The sequence below is a fragment of the Platalea leucorodia genome (genome assembly GCF_965183815.1).
Source record: "Platalea leucorodia genome assembly, chromosome: 4".
NCBI lineage: Eukaryota > Metazoa > Chordata > Aves > Pelecaniformes > Threskiornithidae > Platalea > Platalea leucorodia.
Genome location: NC_138826.1, coordinates 10,151,142 through 10,174,676, shown reverse-complemented (window position 1 = coordinate 10,174,676; position 23,535 = coordinate 10,151,142). Strand labels below are relative to the sequence as shown.

The window sequence follows — 23,535 nt, the reverse complement described above, 5'->3', positions numbered from 1 at the left end:
GTGACAGCTGCTCCTCAGTGCTTTCCTCTCATAAAGGACTTTTTGTCATTTATTTTTCATCTGGAGTGTTTGTTGTCTGTATCTTTTTAATGCAGAAAGTATTTTACTTTTTACTGTGCAAATTAAACAAATTGTGGAGAATTAGCCTTCCAACATCGATGCTTAAATCTAGCTTCAGAACGTGACTTAAAAATACTAAAATATTTAATTTGTGAATTAATCTTTAAATCCATGCTTTTGTAGCTACTTGGCCAACAGCCACCTTTCGTCATACAGCCACCTTTCATCATACTCTGATGTGAACATTTACGTGATGGGAGAACCACTTCTCATGAAGAACAAAGGTAATAAAATTGTAGGTGGAGGTTAAAGCACCAGAATCACAGGTGCCAGCTTCCTGTTGAAAAGCTCTCAGTTTTGAGGCTGAATTTCTGAAGTATCTAACAAAAATCAGTATTTTGTGAACAAACAATACAGGGTATTTTTTGCCAAGTGTAGAAACAGTATAGGAAGTTTTAACTGCAGCACAAGTGCAATAAAAGAGAGACTTTGTCCAAAGCTTAACAAAGGTAGCTTGACTTTGTTCTTCTGTGATTGAGTATATGCTTGATTATTGATAAACATCATCAGCATGAGTATGGCTTATAAATACAGCTAATGCCTAATTAGCCAAACTTGTGTGGCCTGGAATGTCTTAGATAATTGGAAAAAAACCAGGATAATTGCAGTATTGGGGAATTTGGTGCAGATACGTGCAGTGGGAGTTGGAGTTAACTTCAGCAATGTTTCTTGCCTTCATCAGTGCCTCAGTACTGTCTGATGCATGTTCTCTTTTACTCCAGATGGGGGGGGAAGATTTGATTCTGGGAGATCTGAGATAGCTTGGTATGCAGCTATCTTGAGTCTGGAATGCTCATGAATTTTGATTTCATGTTAGGCAAGAGTTCTAGTTTAGGCAAAGTTTACAAGATTAACTTGCTTCCAGGTGGGGAAAAAGGGCCATGTAATCTTTGTTGGCTTGGTGGAGAACTTGTGCTAATAAGCCTGCCAGACTGGAAAAAACTCACAATGGCATGTGTAGTCTACAACTGAAACAAATTTTTTGTAGGTAAATGAGTTGCCCACTTATAAAAACATAGTTCCTAGTATATTGAATGTTTTTCTTGTGAGAGTTGTTTGATAAAGAATAAACTCACTGGAAAGACCACAAGGCTTATAAGGGACTCACTGGAAAGTCAAAATCTCTTGTTTCAGAGTATTTTTGTTTCTGAATAGTTGTTGATGTGACAAAACTAGGCATGTGTTCAACAGTATTGAAAGAAATTTGTACTGTTTCAAATACTGTAAAACTGCCTATTCTGAATTTTTGTCCTATAGGTATTGGAAATTATGTAAATTTTTTTTGTTCCTGCTGAAAAACTGTAATTGAAACAAATTTATGGATGGGGGACACTAAGATTTCTATCGAGTGATAAGCACAGAGCTGTGAAACTTGCTTTAATAATACCACTGATGGTAGGTTTGAATAAATGTAGTATCAAAGTGATAACAAGAAGTGACTTCGAGAGTGTGTCATGGTCCTAGCATCTCCATGTGCTTAAACGTGCTAGCAGAATAGTGGGAGTAGATAAGAGCCTTGTGTCTTCCTGCAAATACTCCAAAACACAGGCATGCATTAGCATTGTTAAATCAGATCCCTTTGCAAATACCTCTGCTCCTAGGAAGCTCCATGGAAGGCGTAACTGGTGGAGGGAAGTTGCTGTTGACAGCTGCAACTGATAAAGGAAATATGGTGAGTTGTTGCACTTTATAATTGCCCCAAATATTCTGAGCATTTTTAGATATCAGAAATGATCAGCATATATTGCTCTTTCCAGAACTTTGAAATTTTGTCTCTTTTTGTTGTCACATTTTGGTATATTAGAGTATTTCTACCCTAATGGGCAGTTTTTTTCTGGTAAGAATCACCTAAATTTTTTTCTTCCACAGGTGTCGCATTCTGATTTAATTCATGAGAAGCCAAAGAAATTGCAATATTCCTCTGAAAACATTTTCTCTATTGGCTATGATAAGAGTCTCTTTAGTTCATTAATATCACCCCCTCAGATGAGGACTTGCCATCATTGTGGTCTGTTTGGTAAGCACCTGTTGTCCGGTAGTCTGTGATGCATAGTATATTTATCAGTGAAACCAGTTCAGAAGGCTTGCTTAGAAATTTCTTAAAATGGATGTATATTTTTTTTTTCCCTCAGATGCAAGTATAGTGACTATTCAGAACATAGTTGGAGTTACGGAACTGATGAACAGAAGAGAGCATCTCTTTAATCAAAAATGTTTTTTTCCTTCTTAAATGTAGAATGAATTTGGGACATCTGGGGCGGTAATATCTGATAGCTATATGTGAATGCAAATACCTATTTGTATGTGCTTAGAACTGTAGTGGAACTGTCTTGTAAAGCAGTTATTAAATAATACATGGAGTCTGTATCTAAACAGCTGTTGTCTCTTCTGATATAGATGTTTCTCTCTGACTTTTTTTTTTAGGATCTCTCAGATGTTCACAATGCAAGCAAATATACTATTGCTCTGTGGGTTGTCAGAAGAAAGATTGGCCAGCACATAGTGTTGTATGTGAGCCAATTAAACGGAAGTAAGTTTGTTAAAACTTCTGCCAAATAATCTTTACACAAAGACAATATCCCTCCCAAAACAACTTAAATGACCATGCAACAGCACTATTACAGTAAAATATGTTGCTTACTGTTAGGCTAGTACTGCATTATCTCAAACTTGTCAGAAAACTCAGCTCTGCTGCTTTAGGAGGGTGACTTGAAAGATATTGTTGGAGTTCTTAAGGTGTTCTGCAGTGTGACTTAAAGCAAAAGCATTGTTTTTACTTGCATCAGAACTATGTGAGCATGCAGTAAGAATACCGGCTTATTGCATGACTTTGTTATTCCTGTTGATGACGTAGGGAAGAGGGAGAAATGAGATTGTGCTTTACAGCAGTGGCATGGTTAATGGACTGCATTTAAGAGGCTCTGAAGAAGCACCCTTTGAATGTAACTGTAGCCTCTGTGAGCTTCGTGGATATTTTATCTTTGAGCACAGCTGTAACTGGAAGAAGTCATTCAGCTAGGCTGTTCTCTAGCTGCTCATTATCACTTTTTGGTGTGACAGTTTGATGCTCAAGAGATCACTCCCTGTTTCAATTAAAGTAAGCACCATTAGGTTATGACATGGTACAAACTGACTGGCTGGCTTTGGAACAGGTTAGGGGAGTGATCTCAGCATTTAAGCTGCCAATCTCTAGCAAGGTGTGATGATGGCAGTTCAGTGAATCCGCAACCAGGTGTCCATAATCAAAGTTTACAAGAGATACTTCCCCCCCCCCCCTTTTGCTACAGTGACTGAATGGGGTGGGGACACGGGGACAATCTGGCAGGTACGTTATCTGGATATTACTTATGTATTCAACTGAAATAGCAACTTTTTTTTTTTTTTTGTGATTTTATAGTTCTTAAGGTTGGCTTGGGATTACAGTGTTAGCAGAACTCCATAACAGCATAGGATTTCTTCTCCATTTTAATCAAAATTAATTTATTTTTTCTTGATGGCATCAGGAAAAACACACCAGATGTTGCATGACAGGGAACTAACAAAGTTGCCATTCTGCATTTTCTTGGAGCAGGAATAAAGGTTGACAAAAACCACATACTATGAATGTAGCCTTTTTGTTCTATTTGCAAGTAGGTGTTATGAATGCTACTTGTCTGTCTTTGGTATTTCAAAATTAACATCTTTTTTTTTTTTTTTATTATTACAGTGTAAGTAATAACAATGGAGGCAAGTTACCTCCTGAAACCAAGAAGGGAGTTTATCTTAAGGTATAGAATACAATTTTCACTGTCTTGAATGGATCTGCTGTGAGCTAGTTGCAATATGCTTAATTTAACCTGTATGGGAAAGGAACAAGTTCCAAAGATTATAATCTACTCCTTTTAGGAAGATCAGTGCTTCAAATCAAAAGTTACCGGGAGAAGCATTCAAAAATATGTTACTTCTAGAGCCCTTAGCAACACTATCAGACAACTCGTTTTTTGTTTGAAAAAATATTTGTGAAAAAGTTAAAAATCCAAGACATGTATGATGTTGCTAGAGAAATATTTTAGGAAGGAAACAGATGTAGCTTGTCCAATTCCAAAAAATTCTGGTGTCTTGTTTTCTGCGTAGATCATGAGCTGATGCTTGGAGCCTTGTAAATTATCTGAGAAATAAATTTAATGTAGTATTGTATAGTAACAGATGCAGATAAGCTTTTGTTTCATTGCTGTAGCAGGTATTAAACATGACGCAGTTCTCATTTGTAATGTTTTGAAGCCTCTCCTTGATCTTACTTTCAGCCAAACATTGCCTGTAGTCTTCCTATGAACTCTCTGCAGGAGATCATTTTGCTGTCTTCGTGGTTTCTTGGGATAATATTTATGAAAGCGAGTAAATGTGCCTTCCTCCAACTAGCCTCATGTTTGCACTGTACAAGAAAACTCCTTTGTCGTGCACTGCTTTGAAGTAGCTCGTTCATCTGTTTAACTTCTTGAAGGAATTTAGAAAGGAGGCTTCATTTTGGGTCATGAGACTTCTGTTAGTTCATCCTGATAAGTTTCTGCTGTGTGCATACTTGTGACTGTGTTCTAATAAAACTGATCAACTGATAGTGAGGGACGTTTATGTACAATATGAATAAACAATTTGTAGCCAATTTACTTTGAAATATCAGATTTATTTTTCCCTGGTTCATCTTCTGAAACTCAAGTAACTTCTGTGGAATTAAGAGAGCTTATATTGCATATTGAACAATATTTAATATATTTTGCTATTGTACTGTGAGATGTGTTTTTATGGAAAATCTTCTGGAACGATCTTTGTTGCAAGTGAACAGTTAATTTGGCAGTTGCAATGGTAATCTCGGTCATCGTGCATTGTCTGCGGTATGTAAAAGAGGTTTTCCCTGAGGATGTGTATGTTATTTTTGTAATGTTTTTACGATGTCACAGACACAGATGATATGCATTAGGCAGGTTACACTAAATATTTAGACTTTTTTTAAAAAATGGGTGCAAGCAGTTAAAGCAGTAGCTATAATCTGCTCTGTGGTGTTAAGGCTACAAGGAAGCAGGTGAGATTCAGTTCCTCTTATTTATGAGAGCATCATAAGCAGGAAATAGAGCTGAGTTGTCGTGTAAAACAGGTGTGAAAGGAAGAGGTGAATGTGAGACTTAAGCACTTGTTTTTCGTTGTCTGTTCGGTATATCTCTGTGATAATGTTTTAAGTCATTTTCAAGAGTAATACAGAGTCTGTAAGACTTCTTATTGAAAGTCAACAAAAGCACTTTTTACATGTTTCTTGAAATGATAAAAAGTTCTTTTTTGTTTTTTTACTACAAGGAGCTACAGCTGAACAACTCCAGTTTAAACATAACTTGTAGCAGTTTTGAAGAGGGTAATTCAACTTCTGTGGATTCTCTCAAGGCAGAAGAGCACATCAAGAAAATCATGCTTTCAGATCTCCAGACTCAAGGGATCAAAAAAGCTATGGAACTACAGGTACTTTTATTTTGGAAGAATCTTACAGTGCGTTGTTAGGTTGCGTTTGCATCTTTGTTAAGCATATATAGTGGCTTGTCACCTCAGCTCTTTGTCTCATTTTGCTCACATGTAAAATTCCTTTATTTTTATAAAGATGAGTAAATGCAAGCAGGGCTGGGGGGGAGTAAGTGAGGAAGGTTATTTCTGTGAAGGTGAACATCACTGGTTTTGTTCCTTGCAGTTAATTACTGCTAGATTCAAAACAAAAGAACAAAATCAGGTATAAGGTGAAACACATTTATTGAAATGAACGCTGGTTCTGAATAATATCCTGTAGGTTGTTCTTGCATAATTATCATCTACTGTGGCTTTTCTCTTTAGGGTACAGTAACAGAGTTCAAGAGTCCAAGTGAATTTTATATACAGATAAGTTCTCCAGAAGTTTTAGACCAGATCAGTAAACTTTCTGTGAAGCTGCAAGACTGTTACGCTAACACAGTTATTCAGGAGCAATATATTGCCATCAAAGGGGAAGTCTGCGTGGCGAGGTGTTCTTTGGATCAGGTAACATCTGATTACCCATAAAATAACCATTCTATGTTGACCTCATCATGTTTTGCATGTCTTGCTTTTATGTCTCTACCAGTGAAGGCTGCTAATTAGAGATCAGTTTATTGTGGTGGAATTGTGGTAGTAACTAGCTTTGTAACATCTGGAACTCAAATTTAAGGTACTGATTTTTTTCCCCCCCTCTAAAAGTTTACTTCTATGTGTTTATGTACTTGAGCTCTGTAGGTGCTGTTTGTCCTACTGTTGCTTAAGGCTGTGTGTGTTCTTAGCAAATTTAAACTACTGTAGTTAGAACAGTTTGGAATATGACTGCTTAATTAAGGAAGTTTATTCTTACTTCGTTTCTTACCTGACTTTTCTGGTTGCATTTCTATAGCCACATCTAGTTCTTGTTTTCCTTCCCACTCTTTTTGTATTTCTTCCCCTTTTTTTCTCCTCTATTGTCAGCAGATTTTTTGATTTACCGTATGGTAGCCAATATTCATAGGAGTAGAATTTTATCTTCACAGCAGTCTACGCTCTAGTGAGTTGTGTTCATTTGAGTTGCTTCAGAATTGGTCAGTGCCTTTGTTGATAAACAAACCTGATGGAAGTAAAGCAAAATATGTCATGATCTTACTAAGATTGTGGTTTATTCCTACACAGACCTGGAATAGAGCACTGGTAAAAGATGTGGATATATTGCAAAAGAAAGCACAAGTATTCTATATAGATTATGGAAATGAAGAAAATATTCCACTCTCCTGGATTAAAGCTCTGCACAAAGACATTGAACTGTTTCCTCCATGTGTGAGTTCTATTTTTCCTAACAGTAGCTGAGGTATTTTAAATTAATAGCTCTGAAATGAGTGTAACTTGTGTCTCCGTGTAACTGTCATTATCACAGTATTTTGTGTTTGGTGAAAGTCATAGATAAAAACTGCTGTTGTACACTAAGTTCACCTTCTGAAATGTTCCCTAGCTATTCTGTAGGAGTGAGGAAGGCTGCCTGGCTTTTTTTCTTCCTAGTTCTGGACTTCTTGGGTTCTGAGCTGATAAAAAAACCTTGCAGGGCAGTTAGGTCCACGTGTCCTTTATATGCTAGGGGACAGCAGGGGAAACATTCTGCCTGGGTGTTCTAATCTGGTCTTATGCAGTCGTGAAAAATGGGTTGTAGTTTGGGCAAACTTTGTTTGGAGTAAAGACAGCTGTGTGTCTGAGTTCATTGCCATACTATGTGAATGTCTTCCATTACAAAATAGATGGTTTAACTTTAATCTGTGAGTTAAACTAGTATGTTTAACTATGCAGGAAGAAGAACAGAGAAGCATTCTTTCAACCAGTGGCAACTATGACTAGCAGCTACTGGAATAGTCTTTCCCAGCTTGTTCACATGACTTTCTCCTGGGTCCATAAAAGATTTTGAGAGCTGCTTCCATCTTTGCTTAAAGCCCTTGGTGTCTGCTGAGGGCAAGTTAGGACATGCACCTGTGGTCAGATGTGGTGTGCGATACAACCATGCCTTACATAAGACAGCATAAATAGTGGGAGAATCAGAGGAAATGTAGTTTACAGTTTGAAATTAATTCCCTAATTCTTAGCTCTCTTGTAAACAAGTTAGTTGAATTGATAGCACTTCAAATCCCAACAGCAGTTTTAACTTTTATATGCAAGATGGTATTTCTGAGGGCCTTAATTATTTAGTCACTTTTTCTACTGGGCAAACAACTCCCTATCCCCTCTTGTTCTAATTGTAATTCTTTCCAGGCCATTAAGTGTTCCTTTGCTAATTATGATCCAAAAGAAAAAGGATGGAATGAAGGCACCACCAGCATTTCTTCCCAACTTATGGGAAAGCACTGTTCAGTAATTGTTGTTGACGTATTACAGGAGGAAATGATGTTAAGATTTGCTGTAGATGTTGTTCCAGATTTTGGTAAGTACTTGGTAGTGTGTGGGGGGAAAAAACCCAACGCGACTGACAAGTCTTTCATGTTCACTTTCCCTACCCCTGCCCAATACCTTTAAAAGAGGAGAGTTTGTTTTTTTGCTCTTCTCCCTCTTGTCAGTCTCCCAACCTGCCCCTTGATTTTTTTTATTTTTTTTTTAATTTTCTTTTATTTCACCTTTCCATCTAGAGGTAACTTTAAAGTGTCTGTACCTGAAATATCTTGTTATGCTTAATAACCTTAAGGTGACTTTTTCCAGTAGAATTGTAACATATTCAGTGTTTTCTGGATTATCTTGTTTGTTTTTCTGTTTTAATAGATGCATGCAAATTTGGGACCATGTTGTTCCTTTATCTCATGCATTTTTAACTCTTTAAAAATGATAGTATCGGTTTCTAGTTCCACTAAGGATTTTACCAGCTTTTGTTATATTTTGTACATGCTCACTAAAAAAGTATCCCGAAGAAAGTGCAACCACTGGATATTGGTTTATTTAGTTGGAGAACTCTAAGCATGTTTATATTTCTAACTTAGCAAGCCTCCGTGGATAGAAACAAGCAGAGCGCCTGACCTTTGAGGAGTCTGAATTCAGATTTTCGGTTGAGCTGAGGGGGTGGGGGTGGCTTTGATTGTGGAACCAGATCAATACACAGAAGGTGTGCCTGTTGTTGTTATTTGGAGGGCTATTTTGTTTGGTTTTTTTTTTCTGGCTGCAGTGGAAGAACAATATAGTGCTAAGAGCATATTCTTTTCATTAATATGCAGCCCACAGAAACTTTGAAGGAAGTGATGGTTGATCCCCTTAGCTTGCTAAAATTCCTGATGTGCGGGAAGCTTATCTCCACGTTGTAGTCCCTGCAATCTATAAAGTGATGGTTCACCTTAGTCCTGTGTAAATTCAACTGATTCAGGGTTGTGCTGGGTGTATTTCACATTTGGTTGCTTTAGAGCATGCTAATGGCGAAACAATATAACTTGCCAGCCTCTTGGAGAGAAGATCACAAAAATATCACTGCATTTGTTAAATGTTGCATGCATCTATTCCATGTCTTTACAAGCAACTTACACACCTGTATTCAGGTTTTCAGTTGAAAATAATTACACTGAAAGCTTGGAATACTGCTTCATGCATCAGAAATGGAATATGTAATAGCTAAGCAACTCAAGATTTCTTTGTAAATCATGGTAACTCATTGCATACTCGTTGTAAATATGGAGGTAAGTCATGAATCCTTGTGTCTGAAAAGCTGTAATCAGTTTTTCAGCTAACAGTCTTTAGTGGCTACGAGTAAATGTTGATTGTTACGCTTTGCTCATTTTATTTAGTCAAACAGTCTTGGAGCTGTGAACGTCTTCAGAAAACTCAAGTAGCTGAGTTACTCTGTAACTGCTTTTATTTTGCATTCTAAGCATATTAAGTGCTCAACAAATACGTAGAACATCCTCATGTTGTGATAGGTATATAGGTTGGGCTCAGAAGATGGTTCTGAAATGAAACTAAATGATGACTACCTTGTATGGTAAATAACTTTGTTTCTTACATCTGTATTTTAGGAGACTGCCTAGATAAAGTACCTTTAGAAATGAAGTCTGATTTAACTCCAGGAAGTAGTGACAAAGGAGGAGACTCTCCAAGAGGTAAGCAAGCAAGTCAAACTTCTTCGTAAGAGATGGAAAAAACTTTGAGAATTTTAGGTCCTCCTGTTTTGCATGATAACTCTGAATGTAGTAAATATTCTAGCTGTTCACTAGCATCACCTCCTGCTTAAAAACGTTGGCTAGTGGAGCTGCCTTTGGTTCACTAGTGACAGTAGCACATATGCTTTTTAATAGTATAAAGTACTTGTTTAGTGATAATCATGTGAGCATTAATTTCATGGCTGATATGACAGGAGCCTTCAAAGTCCAGAGAGTCAGCAAAAAAAATAAACTGCTTCAGTGTGTTTAAATTTTCAAAGTCATCTAGCTTGCTTTTTTTTTTTTTTTTTTTTTTTTTTATCTACAGTGTCAGAAAACCATTCTAAGGGAAGTAAAGAAGAAATACCTGCAGATGAAGAATTTCTTCACGGTGCTAATTCAGTTGCGGAGTGTGTCTCCGTATGTATTGGAGATGCATTTTCTGGTGTGGTTTCCTGCGTTCAAAATCCAGAAAACTTTTTCTGTCAGCAGATACACAGTGCCCGTAAGTGAGGCGTTGAAAACGGGATGTAAGATACCTAGTACGGCATTTTTCTCTTCAGTAGAGAGTGGCTGGAGGGAGATGTAGCTGGTCTTGTAGTTTGACATGAAATGGTGACTCCCTGTAGGCTGTTCCTCAGTTAAAAGCCATGGTGTTGTAGAGGATATTTTTGGCAGTGTTAGCTGTCAATATTGCTTACTAACCTGTAAGGTGATAATTTGTGGGCAGTCTGAGTAGTGGAAAGTAGAAAGATGGTGTGGCATGGATTTTAGCAGTCTGAAGTCAATTTGTATCACAAGTATTTAATGTTAAGTATGTTCTCTTACCTGTTCCAGAAATGTGTGTGAGTTTATAATTACTTTGTTTATTCCTATAAGGCCTTGTTGTGTAAAGCAACACTGGAGGGAAGTGTTTCCTTACAGGCTGTGTGCATGGACTGAACTTGTTTGTTACGTAGTATAGGGAGAATATCTGAGTATGAGAAGGCCAGATAATAGTGCCCAAGCCCTGCTTTGGTGTCTTCTGATACAGTAAAAATGTAATACCGAAGTAACAGTAGAGTCAGAGTGCTAGGCTGCAGGGACTTTTGGTGCATCTCCCACAGTGTCCATAAACAGATGTATGGGGGAGAATAACAGCAGAGTGGGTTTGTGGGCTGTGTCCTCCTAGTGCTGTCCCAGCCAGCATTTTTTTTTTTTTTTAGCTGAAAGGGCTTTTGCAGGTGGATGTGACCTGGTGTTCTCTCCTAACCCTCAGAAGATTTCTCTTCTGTGTACTTGTGCAGCCTTTGAATTCTGGGTAGACTCATAGCATAGCATGTCCTTTGACAAGAAATGACACTTTTCATCTGCCTGTTGTTTGAAGAGCTGTCTTCCTTGATTTCTTTCTAGCATGCTTCCACTAGCTTGGTTTCAATTCCTACTGACTTTGGTTTTGTTCCTGTGTTGAAAAAGTCTGACTGGTTTTCCCTGTCTGTTCTTTTTACCACTGTGATTCCTCAGACTCACATGAGGTTTAGATTGGATATTGGGAAAATTTTTTTCACTGAAAGGGCAGTCAGGCACTGGCACAGGCTGCCCAGGGAAGTGGTTGAGTCCCCATCCCTGGAGGTATTTAAAAGACGGGTAGACGTGGTGCTCGAGGACATGGTTTAGTGGTGGGCTTGGCAGTGCTACGTTAATGGTTGGACTTGATGATCTCAAAAGTCTTTTCCAACCTAAACGATTCTATGATTCTATGACTCTCTTCGATCTTACTGATTGAAGAGTCCTAGTCTCATCACTATTTTAGTATTACATTAAACATCATGTGAAATAATCTCCATTATACTACAAGATGTTCTTCCAGGCTTTGAACTTAAGATTTGTGTACTTTTGTAATAATTACAAGACAGCGTATGTTCCAAAATCTATGTATTTTAACATCAGGTCAACTTGCTGAGCTTCAGGTGTCTCTTAATGAACATTGTGACAAAGTTCCCAGTAGTCCAGATTTCCGTCCTGCTGCTGGAAATGTGTGCTGTGCCCAGTTCACAGGTAAAAATGGAGTGAAAATACGGCTCTTATATATGTTGCTTTAATTTATTACAAAAATAAACACATTTTATAATTATGTTTAGAAATGTTTCATATAGAGTTTATTTTATTTGTGCCTGGTTTTAGCTGTGGATAGCATTTGGTAGTGATTTTAAAAAATTATTAATAGCAAATGATGACATCTGTAAAATACTAGTTTAAAAAAAGACTATAAAATGGTCCCTTCATTGGGCAAACTCTTAATATTGGGTTCATTTTTGTATAAAGGAGCTTTTTAAGAGATCATAAATAAATTTAGGGTTTTTTTATATGTTGGTGAGCACTATTTCCTGTGGCTGGAAATACAGACTTGGAATTTTCGACCCCAAAAAAGAGACAGGAGAAATGGGATTATATGTAACAATGCTGCTCTGATAGACGACTTGTCAAAATGCTATGTAGCCAAGACCTGGTAGTCCTGAATTGTATGTTCATAACTTAGTTTCCACCTGATAGTTATCGCTGATGTCAAGTTTTTACAAGTCTCGTGACAAAACTGAATCTTGCCTAAACATAGGCTAGTATTCTGCATAAAGCAGTGTTTTGTGCTAGCAATTGGTAAGTCTATATGAAAGAAATACCTTTTATTTATTAGGATATGAAGTCCTGTTTGCCTGAGTGCAGTAGGATGAAGATGAATCTCTTTTCCTCACAGATCATTCTCCTTTTCCTCCAGCTTTTAACAAGGAAAAAAAACTCCACACATTGCTGTTCCTATGCCTTTTTTCTGGTCACAAATATTGCTGCTATAACTTATTTATGTGATTGATAAACATTCCTGGTCACTTATTTCTTTCCATTTCCTGCGGTTTTGCTGCTTTGAATAAATTAGCTGTGGGACTGAACAGACAAGCTGAAATAAATGCTTTTTTGCACATTCAGAAAAAGCTAGTACTGCCAATAAGCTGTGTTGGCATTTGAACAGGTACTGTAGGGAAAGCTATCGGTTCAGTACCTTAGATGTCTTGATAAACTTGAGTAAGCTTGTATTTCTATTTCTCCGGTATTTTAATTGAATTAAAATACATAAGTTATTAGATCTGTTGTGTGGCCTTTGAATTGCATGTCATTGTTGTCAGCTGAGATACTGTTTGCTGTTTGTTTAAATGTGTTGAACTTAAGCACTGCATCCACATAACGTAGTCAATTCTTTGTTGCAGAATGTATTTTTGGGGTGGGTGGGTGCCTTTACGGAAAGAATGAGTTTGCAACACTCGGCTCATATGAGGAGTGATGGTGGTAGGTGTTGCATCCATAGGGGTTTTGTGAAGGTTTGTGTGAACTGTAATGCTGCTGTTTTATGTTGAGATTGACACTGTATTTTTATATTGGCCCACCCAAAAAATCATTCTGTTCTCAAGTTAAAAGCAAGTACAATGAACATCTGTATCTTCCTTTTTAGAAGACAATCTTTGGTATCGTGCTGCTGTTATAGCATATGTTTCTGAAGATACTGTTTTGGCGGGCTATATAGATTATGGTAATTTTGAAGTCCTTCCACTGACTAGACTTCGTCCTATGGTTCCAAGATTAATGGACTTGCCAGCTCAAGCTGTAAGATGTACCTTGGCAGGTATGAAATAAATGATAAACTGTTTCAAAATGGATAGAGGCAAAATAAGTGGGGTTAGATAACGATCACACCTGTATCATCTTACATTGAAATATGGGGAAGGATGGAGATAACACTAGGCGTTATTTCCAGAATTCTTAATTGTTGTGGTATATCTACAAAACATGACAAATCCTTCCTAATGTACCTGGTCACCTGCAGTTGTATGTTTGGAAAACTGTGTTATGTTAACATACCTGTTAGGTTTTACATGTGCTTTTGTTCTAAGCAAAATTCAGTCACCTACTGTATTTGTCGAATTCTTAAATCTGTTGTGGTTCCAACATTGCAGGGGAAGGTAAAATTTCTTTTTATATCTTGAAATTCAGAACTGTATCTGTTCCCCTCCCCTGGGGCAAATCTAGTGAAACTACTGGTAGACTCCTGTCTGTAGGCTTGTGAAATCTGTCAAGTTGGAAAGGACGTCGACGCTTCTTAGTTGATCCTTCTGTCTCAAGCCAGGATCTTAATCTGGTTTTTTGACATACTTGTTTAACCTGCTGTTGGAAATTGTTTATTTTTTCTGTTCCCATCACTGTGCAAGGTAGTCCACCCCTTTGCTTCAGTACCCTTCCTTTAGAATACTTGATGTCTATCCTTCCTTTATAATACTTGGTATTTAACCTGCTTTTTGAATTTTTGGTAAAGTTCAGAGCAGCATTCTAGCTTCTTACTTTGGAGGAAAACATGAAACAATGCTTCCCTTGTATGTAGAGATGGAACCGATGCATATGGGATGTGACTTAAAGAAATCCCTTTTCTGGGGCAAATCACGATGCCTGTAGCTGATAATGAGTGTTCTAAGACTAGGAAAGGTCCTTAACACAACATGGACACAAAAAAGTGATCAGATAAGAGGTTTCCTGATTAGAGTCAAGGATTACTGCTGCATAAAATATATCTTTCTGGAAGGTAGCTTCTGCCAATCTGTTACTGTAAAGTTCTGGTTATAACTTGCATTTTAGAAATAACTTAGTAATATAAAGAGTAAATGTTGAAGGAGGAAGAAGCTTACAGTAGCAGATAAATTGGCTGAGAGATGGTTAATGTTCAAAACTATAGGTTGTATTCATGAGACCCAAAGACTGAAACTTCTTATAGACATTCATCCTAAGAAAGTATTAAATCTGAATTTATGTTTCTCTTTATGTAATAGACTCATTGTACATTATCTCTGTCAGATTTTTATTAAATCCAAGTACTACAAAAGTTCAGAAACTAAATAATTGGGTTTGGAATCTTGTTACAAGCATGAGGAGTAGGGGCAAGTTACTTGGTATATCTGCTGCTTAATCTGTTTTAAACAGTGTTGTTGTACCTCTCATTGTTGAGACTTGGGCTGTCCTCAGAACCTTTCCATACTATGACTTTTTAGGTGTAAAACCACCATTAGGAGCCTGGACCTCAAAAGCTATTTCTTTTATGAAACAACTGGTGAAAGACAAAGAGTTCACAGTAAAAGTAGTGGATAAAGAGAGTTATAGGTCTGTGGTGGAGCTCATAGATTCATCAGTTACTCCAGTAATAAATATATCGAGCCATCTCATAGAGAAAGGCTGTGCAGCTGAGGAATCAAGGATGGCCTTACCAGCAATCGGAATGAGTGGTGTTAAGCAAGCAAATGGTGAGTACGAGCACATCCTGCTGAGCTGGCATTATTTAACCTCCTACTAGAGTGGGTACAAAGAATGCAAGTTCTTAACCGGTAAGAACTTTCCAGTCTGGCTCATAAAGTCTAGCCTTCACAGCTCTGAAGTTTAGCCATGGCAACTTTGCCATGAAGAAAGTGTGTGTGTCTGTGTGTGTGTGTGTGTGTAAAAAAAAAAAAAAAAAAAAAAATTGCAATTGCTTACTTTTGGAAGACCATACTAGTATTTCACTTCTCTTGTTAAAAGTCTTTAAATTTCCAGTTGAAGTAGGATATGACTAGTTAGTACCTGCTTGTTCTTATGCTCTCGTCCTTTAGCTCAAATAGTATTTCGTCTTCATTGTCCTGTATTTTACACCTAAACCCGCTTATTTAGTCCTTGAAAATTTGTTTGACTGCAGTAGCCTATACAACTTCAAGGCTATGCTCATCTTCCCTGCTCCTCAATGGCTTGCCCTTCTCAGTAGTGATCAAATACATAAAGCAACTGGCACATTTCTCTTACTTGCTTTTATTCTGCAAAGAGGCTCTCACTGGTAATTAGTCTGTTGGATTATTTATAACAAGAAACTTGAGGACATGAATGAGCATTCAGAATATGTAATTTTTTTTTTCCTGTAAAAATAACTTTAATTTTGCTTCCTTCCTCTACATCTCTCTTCTCTTTCCTCTCTAGAGGACACAATGAGCAAAAGAATTTGCAAGTGGAGTAAATTAACTCTTAAACAAACAGTAGATGTTATAGTGTGTACGCTGTACAATCCTGGAGAATTCTACTGTCAGATTTCAAATAACAGTGGTAAGTTTATTCAGCTTTTTTCTTTCTGCTAGTTTCTGATTTGTCATTTATTATAGTTCTAATGCATTAGTGTTTCAAGTGAGCTTATAGCACCAAGGCTTACCTCTGAGTTTTTGTATCTAAGAATACAAGTGGAATGATGAAGAAATTGGATCATGGTATGTAGTGACTCTGAGATTGAAACCTGAAAATGTTGAAGGTAAGCAGTTGAGTAAAATTTAATCTAAGAATGTAGAGAAAAGAGCTACCATAACCTCGGGAAAGGATATCTAAACAGAAGGTGGCAAATAAGAGCCATGTTCCCTGTGCCCATACAATATTTACTGGAGCTTTCTTCTAGTACTCTGTACTGTTCTAATTTATAAAAACTTACGAAGATTCAAAAGAGAGAAAATAACATGAAAATTAGAAACAACAGCTTTTGAGACTTGAATTGCGCTTGGATAAGCTCAAATAAAATCTTGTTTCTGTATTTGCAGGTATAAAGACTTCTGATAGCCACTGGCTTTTTAACCTACCAGAAAAAGAGCATGATGAAATTCAGTGGCTGGAAGTGGAAGCTAAATGTATTCTAAACCAAAAATTTAGGGCAGATCTTAAAAAGTGAGGAAAGATTATTCCTTGACTTATCTAGGGATAGTATAGATTCTTTATGGCTTATTGCCTTTAAAACATGACTGAATTCTTCCCTAAAAGTGATGTTATGGAACAGGCTAAAGGACTTGATACAAAAAATAAATAAGCAAGCAGGATGAGATCTTATAATCTGTCATATGCACTGGCTGAACTAGATAATTCCCATGGTGTTTTCTGGCTGTAAAATATACTTTAGATTTGAGAGTGAAGGGTGCTTGTTGGATTAGTAGGAAGAATTACTGGTCACTTTGCTATCATACGGAACTAATTTGTCAGTAAATATCAGCTATCTCACCTCTTCCTGCTAATAAGTCTGTCTAGTAAGTTAAATAGCTAACTCAGTGTCAACAGTTCTTTTTTTATCAAATTCTAAAATTCATGGAAATCTCCCATCAATTTTTTCATAAGTAAGCTATACAGTGAACAGTATTTATGAAGTTCAGGTCAGCTTACTTTGTTGATCTCATCTTTGGATTTTTTTTTCTTTCTAATTTTCAGAGTTACTTGCTCTAAACTTACTTAACAAATCATTGTCTGAATACTGTCAGAAAACTCCACCAAATGTTTTTAAGCCTGAGAATGGAGAACCTTGCTGTGCTTTTTTCTCTGGTAAGTAACAGACTAAAATATTTTTTTTTTCTAAAGGGTGAATATAAAGCAAAGGAAAAAAACATAAAATTGGATATCTGATAGCTTGCATTGGTAGAGGATAGCAAAGAATTGGATTTATTTACTAAAAAATAACTGCTGGTAAACTTACTAAACATGTGAAGTAATTTTTTTTTTCTAATTTTTAAAATTAGATGATGGTAACTGGTACCGTGCTTTGGTGCAAAACGTTACTTCAGATGGAACTGTTAAAGTATGCTTTGTAGACTATGGAAATGTTGAGGAAGTACCACTGGATAAAATACGGCACATCTCATCCTCATTCCTAAAACTTCCATTTCAAGGAATTAAATGCTGGCTCTCAGGTGGATCTTCTTATTGATTCTTTCTCTTACAAGAGCTATTGCATTTAGAGACTTGCTGCTTTGGGAGAAGGAGGTGATGACAGGGTATACTTCACAGAACTGGTTGGTTGGTTGGTTTGTTTTTTGACTAATTTACCAGTCGAAGGGAACTTATCATTTAGTTCTTCTTCATCTGTAGTGCCTGCTAGCTTTTGCTTGCTGCCCTGCTAGGAGTAGATGTGCTTTTGTACGACTTAATTATTTCTCAAAATTTTTGCAGGCAAAGGAGCTCATCTGTTTTTATGCAGCAAGTTGGCCTTTCAGTTCTCTGTAGGGATGTTTCATTTGATTCCTGCAGAGCTTGGCACCGTACTGCTGTTTCTCAGCCTTCTGCCAATTCTCTGCCTCTTCCTTTTCCACACCAAATCACTCAAAATTCTGCAGAATTATTCTTTCTAATATCGTCTAATTGGTTTAAAAATAAAAAAATGTGGAAACAGGAGAAAGCTCAAAACCACATTTTGTCAAGGTGTCTTCTGCTGTTGTTTTTTTCTTTGTCTCTTAAACCACTTTGTTTTTCTGCTCCTTTGATAAAAAGGCTATATTAGACTGAGTCATAAACAGTCTTAACAGTGTTGTTTGTGCTAAGGCATGAGAATTTACTTGGTAGAATATCATAAAATGTAGAAAACAAGACTTGGGAGTCCTGAGGAAATGTATTATTTGAGAAGAAAGGAGGAAGAGGGAGACCAGTTAACAGGATGAGGTACAATGTGTATCCCTGAAGTAGTAAAAGTAGCCTTGGCATTTCGAGTTGTGCTTTAAAAAAAAAAAAAACAAAACTCTTTTTTTTAGGAAAATATAATGTTGAAGAAAGTCACTTAATGTAGATATTTTCAACATTTCTTTTACTTCCTAGGTATAAAGCCTGGTAATAGCAAATGGATTCCAGAAGCTACAGCAAGATTTCATATGTACACTGCAGGGATAAAGCTTCAAGCCAGAGTAACTTCCCTTTCCAGAGATGGGGCAGGTGTAGAGCTTATTGACAATTCCACAGGTCATCCAAAAGTGATCAATGAGATATTAACTTCTGAAAAATTGGCTGTAAAGGAAGTTCTAAAAGATAAAAATAACTTTCCAAACAAGTCTGTTGACAAAAAAGGTAATTAAATTAATGTTAACTTTTAGATTGAGCAAGAACTTCTAGTATTCCAGCCTTTAACTGTGATCTTGCTGTTTAACTATAGTTAATATCAATAATAAACATGCATAGTTTTGATTATATTGTCAGTTTTTGCAGTTAAAACACAAGCTGCCCTGCAGGTGGCATTATAGACAAAAAGATAAAGATAAAAATTGCTGGGTTTGTCTTAAATGAATGCTATTTGAATACTTAATAGTAGAGAGTTACAAATTTGCTATGACTGAAACTTTTCACATGTTTACTTTCCGATATCTGATTTTTCTCAGATTTTTTTTTTTTTTTTACTTTAGCTACTTTTATATGCTAATAGTTTATGAACAGCAAATTAAGCAAGAATTAATCTTGGTTTAGATTTCTCTTCTTGAAGTGAAGACATGCAGTTGTCTCTCAAATTCAAAAAGATACTCTGTACCAGTTACTTATAATATGTATGTGCTTGGAGGAAAGTGGCACAGTACATTTTCCTACTGTTTCTATTAGAAACCTCACTTGGGCACTGGAAGATGATTCAGTTGGCTATAGATGAAACGGTATCTGTCTGTGTAACAGAAGTTGTAAGCCCAGACTTGTTCTACGCTGTACCAGTTCAAACTAAAGGTAAGAAAAAGTGTTCACTGTTCCTAATACCAGTAAGAAGTCACTGTTGCAAGCTGGTTACTAAAATGAATGACTATAGTGAACTGAACCATGTGGAAATGTAGCTTGGACAGTAGAAAAATATAAAAAAAGTCACAGGTGGGAGCAGGGGAGCTTAAAAGTAAGTATGCTCTTCATTATACCCAAATGTGGTTAGTTATCAAATGTTTGTTTTTTTTTTTCTGTAGATCAAGAGAAGCTACATAGGCAGCTGATTGAACTAGAAGGCTATTGTAAATCTTCTAAGAACCAGCCCTTCAAACCAAAACTGGGTGAAGCCTGTTGTGCCAGATTTTCAGGTGAGGCAGTTGTTCATTCTTATATTTCCTTGACCAGTGTAAAACACAACTTTCCTTTTTGCTTTAGAAAAAGGAAAACCACCAAATTTAAAGTGCTTACAGATCTCTTTAATTCTGTTACAAAGGATAGCCTGGTTGCATCTTCAGGGCAAAAACCATGTGGCAGTCTGGGAGAGGAAAAGGAAATGGTTGTGCCCTGCCAAATGTACGGAGCTTTAAGAGGAAAGAACAGCTAGTTACTGTTTAAACTGAAATTTGTTTGTGCTGCCCTGAGTCACAGGGGCATGAAATTTGTGGCAGAGCAATTGTATAGATGCAAGGGCATCTATACAGACCCACTTCTGGTTTGGGGGTGCCCAGGTGGTTTTTTGTTGTTGCTTTGTTTGAGCATGTGGTGGTGACACTGGCTATGACAACTGATCATTCAGCCTTGCTAGCCTAACAAGCTGTCCATGCTTAGTGAACTGTTAGTTCAAGTTAAAAGTGAGGGAACTTAATTTACTGTCTTAGTCTTGTACTCTGTTGATAAACTAGCTTGATATTTAAAAAATGAAGTAGTGTTGACTCCTAAATATTAAATGTTGACTGCTTGTGGATTGTTACAGGAAATCTGGCTAAGTGCTGAAAATGAATTTGAGTGGTAGATCAGATAACGGCTCATGGTAAAAAGGATAGATGAATTAAAAAAAAAAAAAAAAAAAAAAAAAAACCAACAAAAAGACAAAAAACCAAAAAAAAACTAGGCAGACCACAAAAGTATACCTAAGTGTTTGACAGTTGTTTTTAACCTCAGTGGAAGGTTTTTTTTTTTTTTTTTTTTTTTTTTTTTTTTGTTTATGGCTCTTCAGCATAATTGAGGAAAAAGGATTATTTTTTCTCTTTAATTTTCATTATGTTTGAGAGGGAATATGTGTTGGAAAACAAAGGTAAAGAGCTAGAAATACAGTGTGCAGACATCCTTAAAACAGTATTGTAGTAAAAACCTTATCTGTATAATGTGAGCAAAATTCTGAAAGCAACACTTAAATCTTTATGAATAAAGCAATCAGAAACTATTCCCTTGCTCTATGGGCTTGCTTCTTGTCAAGTGGCCTTTTGTATATACCAGAGTATTTAAAAATTCCTGGAAGACTACATACATTCTTGTTCTCAGGATAAGCTGTGTTTATAAGATGGTACTTCACATGTGATTCTTCTTGTCCCAATCTTTTCAGGTGATGGCCGTTGGTACAGAGCTCTTGTTCTAAAAGCTTCTCAGTCTGTAGTGAAAGTACTATATGCAGACTATGGGAACACAGAAACTTTACCCCTTTCAAAGGTGCTGCCAATCACCGATTCCTACTTAAAGCTGCCTTTTCAGACAATTATATGTTCGCTTGCAGGTAAAAAAAAAATAACAACCAAAAAACCCAAAACAACTGAAAAACACCCCCAAAAACCCCTGACTGGTTGTCTTCTCGCACAGTATAAATCTGTATCTATACTGATGATAGCGTTCATTCTTTAATACTGACAAACAACATGATGATCTGCTGAAATAGTATACTGGTTAATACTGCGAAAGCTGTTTTAGAAAGTATGTTTTTAGTTAATTATCTGTAGAGTCTAAGCTATTTATATTAGGAAAATTTAGCATCATATTTTCAAAAACAGTGATAGCATTATTTGTAAGATTCAAGTCATATCATAAAGGAATTCTTTATAGAACAAACTTGATTGTACTATTTTTTTTTTTTTCAGGAGTAGAGAAAGCTGAGAAGTCTCCATTATTACTTGACAAGTTGAAAGAAATGTTATTGAATAAATATGTCACAATTACAGTGAAAGGGATTAATGGAAATGTTAATTTAGTAACGGTGGAGAAACTTTGTGAAAATGGTAGTCTGAATGTAGCTGACAAACTGGTAATGGAAGGTTTGGTCAAATCCTGCAGGGCTGAAAACTTACATACTGAACATCAAGGTACTTACTTTCACTTAATTACTTCTTAATTTAAACTTAATTTGAAGAACTGTGGGCACATGGGATGCCTAAGTGACTTTTCCTTCCAAAATATCTTAGAGATTTCCATATGTCACCTCTTAAATTAGGAAAGCAGTGTCCATGTGTATTTTGCTCATTCACTTGCTTTGTTTTTTGTAGGCAATGGAGGTGAGACCAAATGCTGCTGCACAGAATTAAAAACACAAGTAAGATTCAGTCCAAGCAAAACACACATTTTTACATTTCCATAATTTAAAAGAAACTCTATGTGGGAAGCAAATGGGAGTAGGGAGATAATAGCTAACTGAAACACTGAAGATATGTGAAGCAAATATCCTGACACCACTTCTCAGTTTGTTTTATATGTGGTAATAATTAGAGCACCCTGAAACTGAGGGAGGGTAGTGTATACATCACACAAACTTCATTAGTATATGTTTTGCCACACATACAGCTCTGTTTTCCTAGAATATGAAGGCTCAGGAGAGTTACTTTTGCCTATTTTGTAAAGGTAGCTGCAGGGTTTTGCATAAACTGTCATTTGGAGAAAGGGCAGATGGATTTTTTTTTTTTTTTTTTTTTTTTTTTTCTCTTCAGTAATATGGCTGTGTTTTGCTGTGGATACAACTTGGCAGACAGTTGCACATGTAAGAAAATTCTTACAATGTGTATTTCAGGTAGCAGAGGTTAATATGTGCCACAGTTTCAGTCATGAAACTAGGGCTGAGAATATGAGTTCAGTAGAATACTGGAATTTGTAACAGTGTTTGCCAGTTGCAAGTTTGTTTTGTTTTGTGGGTTTTTTGTGGTTGGTTTTTTTTTTTTTTTTTTTTCTCCTTTGGAAAAAAAAAATGAAGTGTTTCTTACAGACACTGCATATTCCTGTAATTTTTGAAAGCTTTCTGGTTTTAAGCTTTCTAATTTTTTATTTTAACTTAGGCTATTTATGAAAAATTAGAACTTTAGATCACTAAAAGTAATTTAAAGTATACCAGAAAAGATGCATCAGCCTTTCTCAAAGTGAGGATCTTTGTCAGAGGAATAAGCAAAATTTTGAATTTAAAAGACAGAAACCCCTTTCAAGGGTGGTTTGAACTTCCCCATCCCCCCCCCAGCCAGAGGCAGCAAGGTCAAAAGCAAAAATATGCATTATGATATTTTGGAGATAGGAAAAGAGCATTTCTGTTCAAGGTCATTTAGCCTTTTACTGCTTCAGAGTAAGCGTAGTTACCAGCAGTTTAGTGGCAGAAAGGCAATAAAACTGCTGTTCCTGAACGTACTTGATTTCTCTGTCCCACTGTAGGCTGTTGAATCTCCTTTTCCCTTCCCCCTCTCTATCTCTTTGATCTTCCAGCTTGATCTAGCTAATGTCTTTTCTGAATTCAATTTGGTCACTTTCTGTTTTCTGTCATCCTTCCTTACTTGGATAAGTTTGGCTCAAAGTCTCATGACAGATGAAGAGAAGACAGAAGATTCCAGTATAAATGAAAACATCAGGAAATACACGTGTGAATAACCAAATTTAAGATCCTGATCTCAGTCCTAATTTGAGTATTTCATCAATTTAGTTCAAGGAAGTTTCTTCTTCAGGGGAAGAAAAGGGGGGGGGGGGGGTGGGGGGGCAGAGGGAGGTCCACTACAAACCTGCTGGCTTTTTCCCCGCTCCAGAAGATTTTACAGCAGAAAGGAACTGTATATTCATTGAACTAATATGGGACTCAGCTGAGTTTGTAGTTTTAGGATCTACCCTAATCTGAAATTAGCAATTTAAAAAAAAAAAAAAATCGTATGTTTCTAATTCTTTCTGCTTATTCCACAGCTTAAAAAGCATGAACAGATCCTACTCTTCCTTTTAAACAAGTATGGAAATCCAGATGGATTCACTGAAATGAAAAAACTATTGGACCACTAAGTCTCTGACACGT

The 23,535-nt window shown here is 36.6% G+C and overlaps 1 protein-coding gene across 1 annotated transcript; it reads left to right on the top strand.

Moving 5' to 3' along the window:
• Positions 1-1,729: 1,729 nt before the first annotated feature.
• TDRD1 (tudor domain containing 1) lies at positions 1,730-22,969 on the top strand (the record flags this gene model as incomplete). The annotated part of the gene is made up of 23 exons (XM_082308735.1): positions 1,730-1,792; positions 1,990-2,137; positions 2,545-2,650; positions 3,827-3,887; positions 5,530-5,604; positions 5,968-6,150; positions 6,802-6,945; positions 7,903-8,071; positions 9,639-9,722; positions 10,090-10,266; positions 11,691-11,798; positions 13,240-13,410; positions 14,825-15,073; positions 15,774-15,896; positions 17,031-17,141; positions 17,336-17,506; positions 18,405-18,650; positions 19,173-19,289; positions 19,517-19,627; positions 20,842-21,009; positions 21,368-21,541; positions 21,770-21,778; positions 22,965-22,969. 23 exons carry the CDS (start codon positions 1,730-1,732, stop codon positions 22,967-22,969), a joined length of 2,973 nt encoding a protein of 990 aa, XP_082164861.1.
• Between the last annotated feature and the right edge of the window lie 566 nt (positions 22,970-23,535).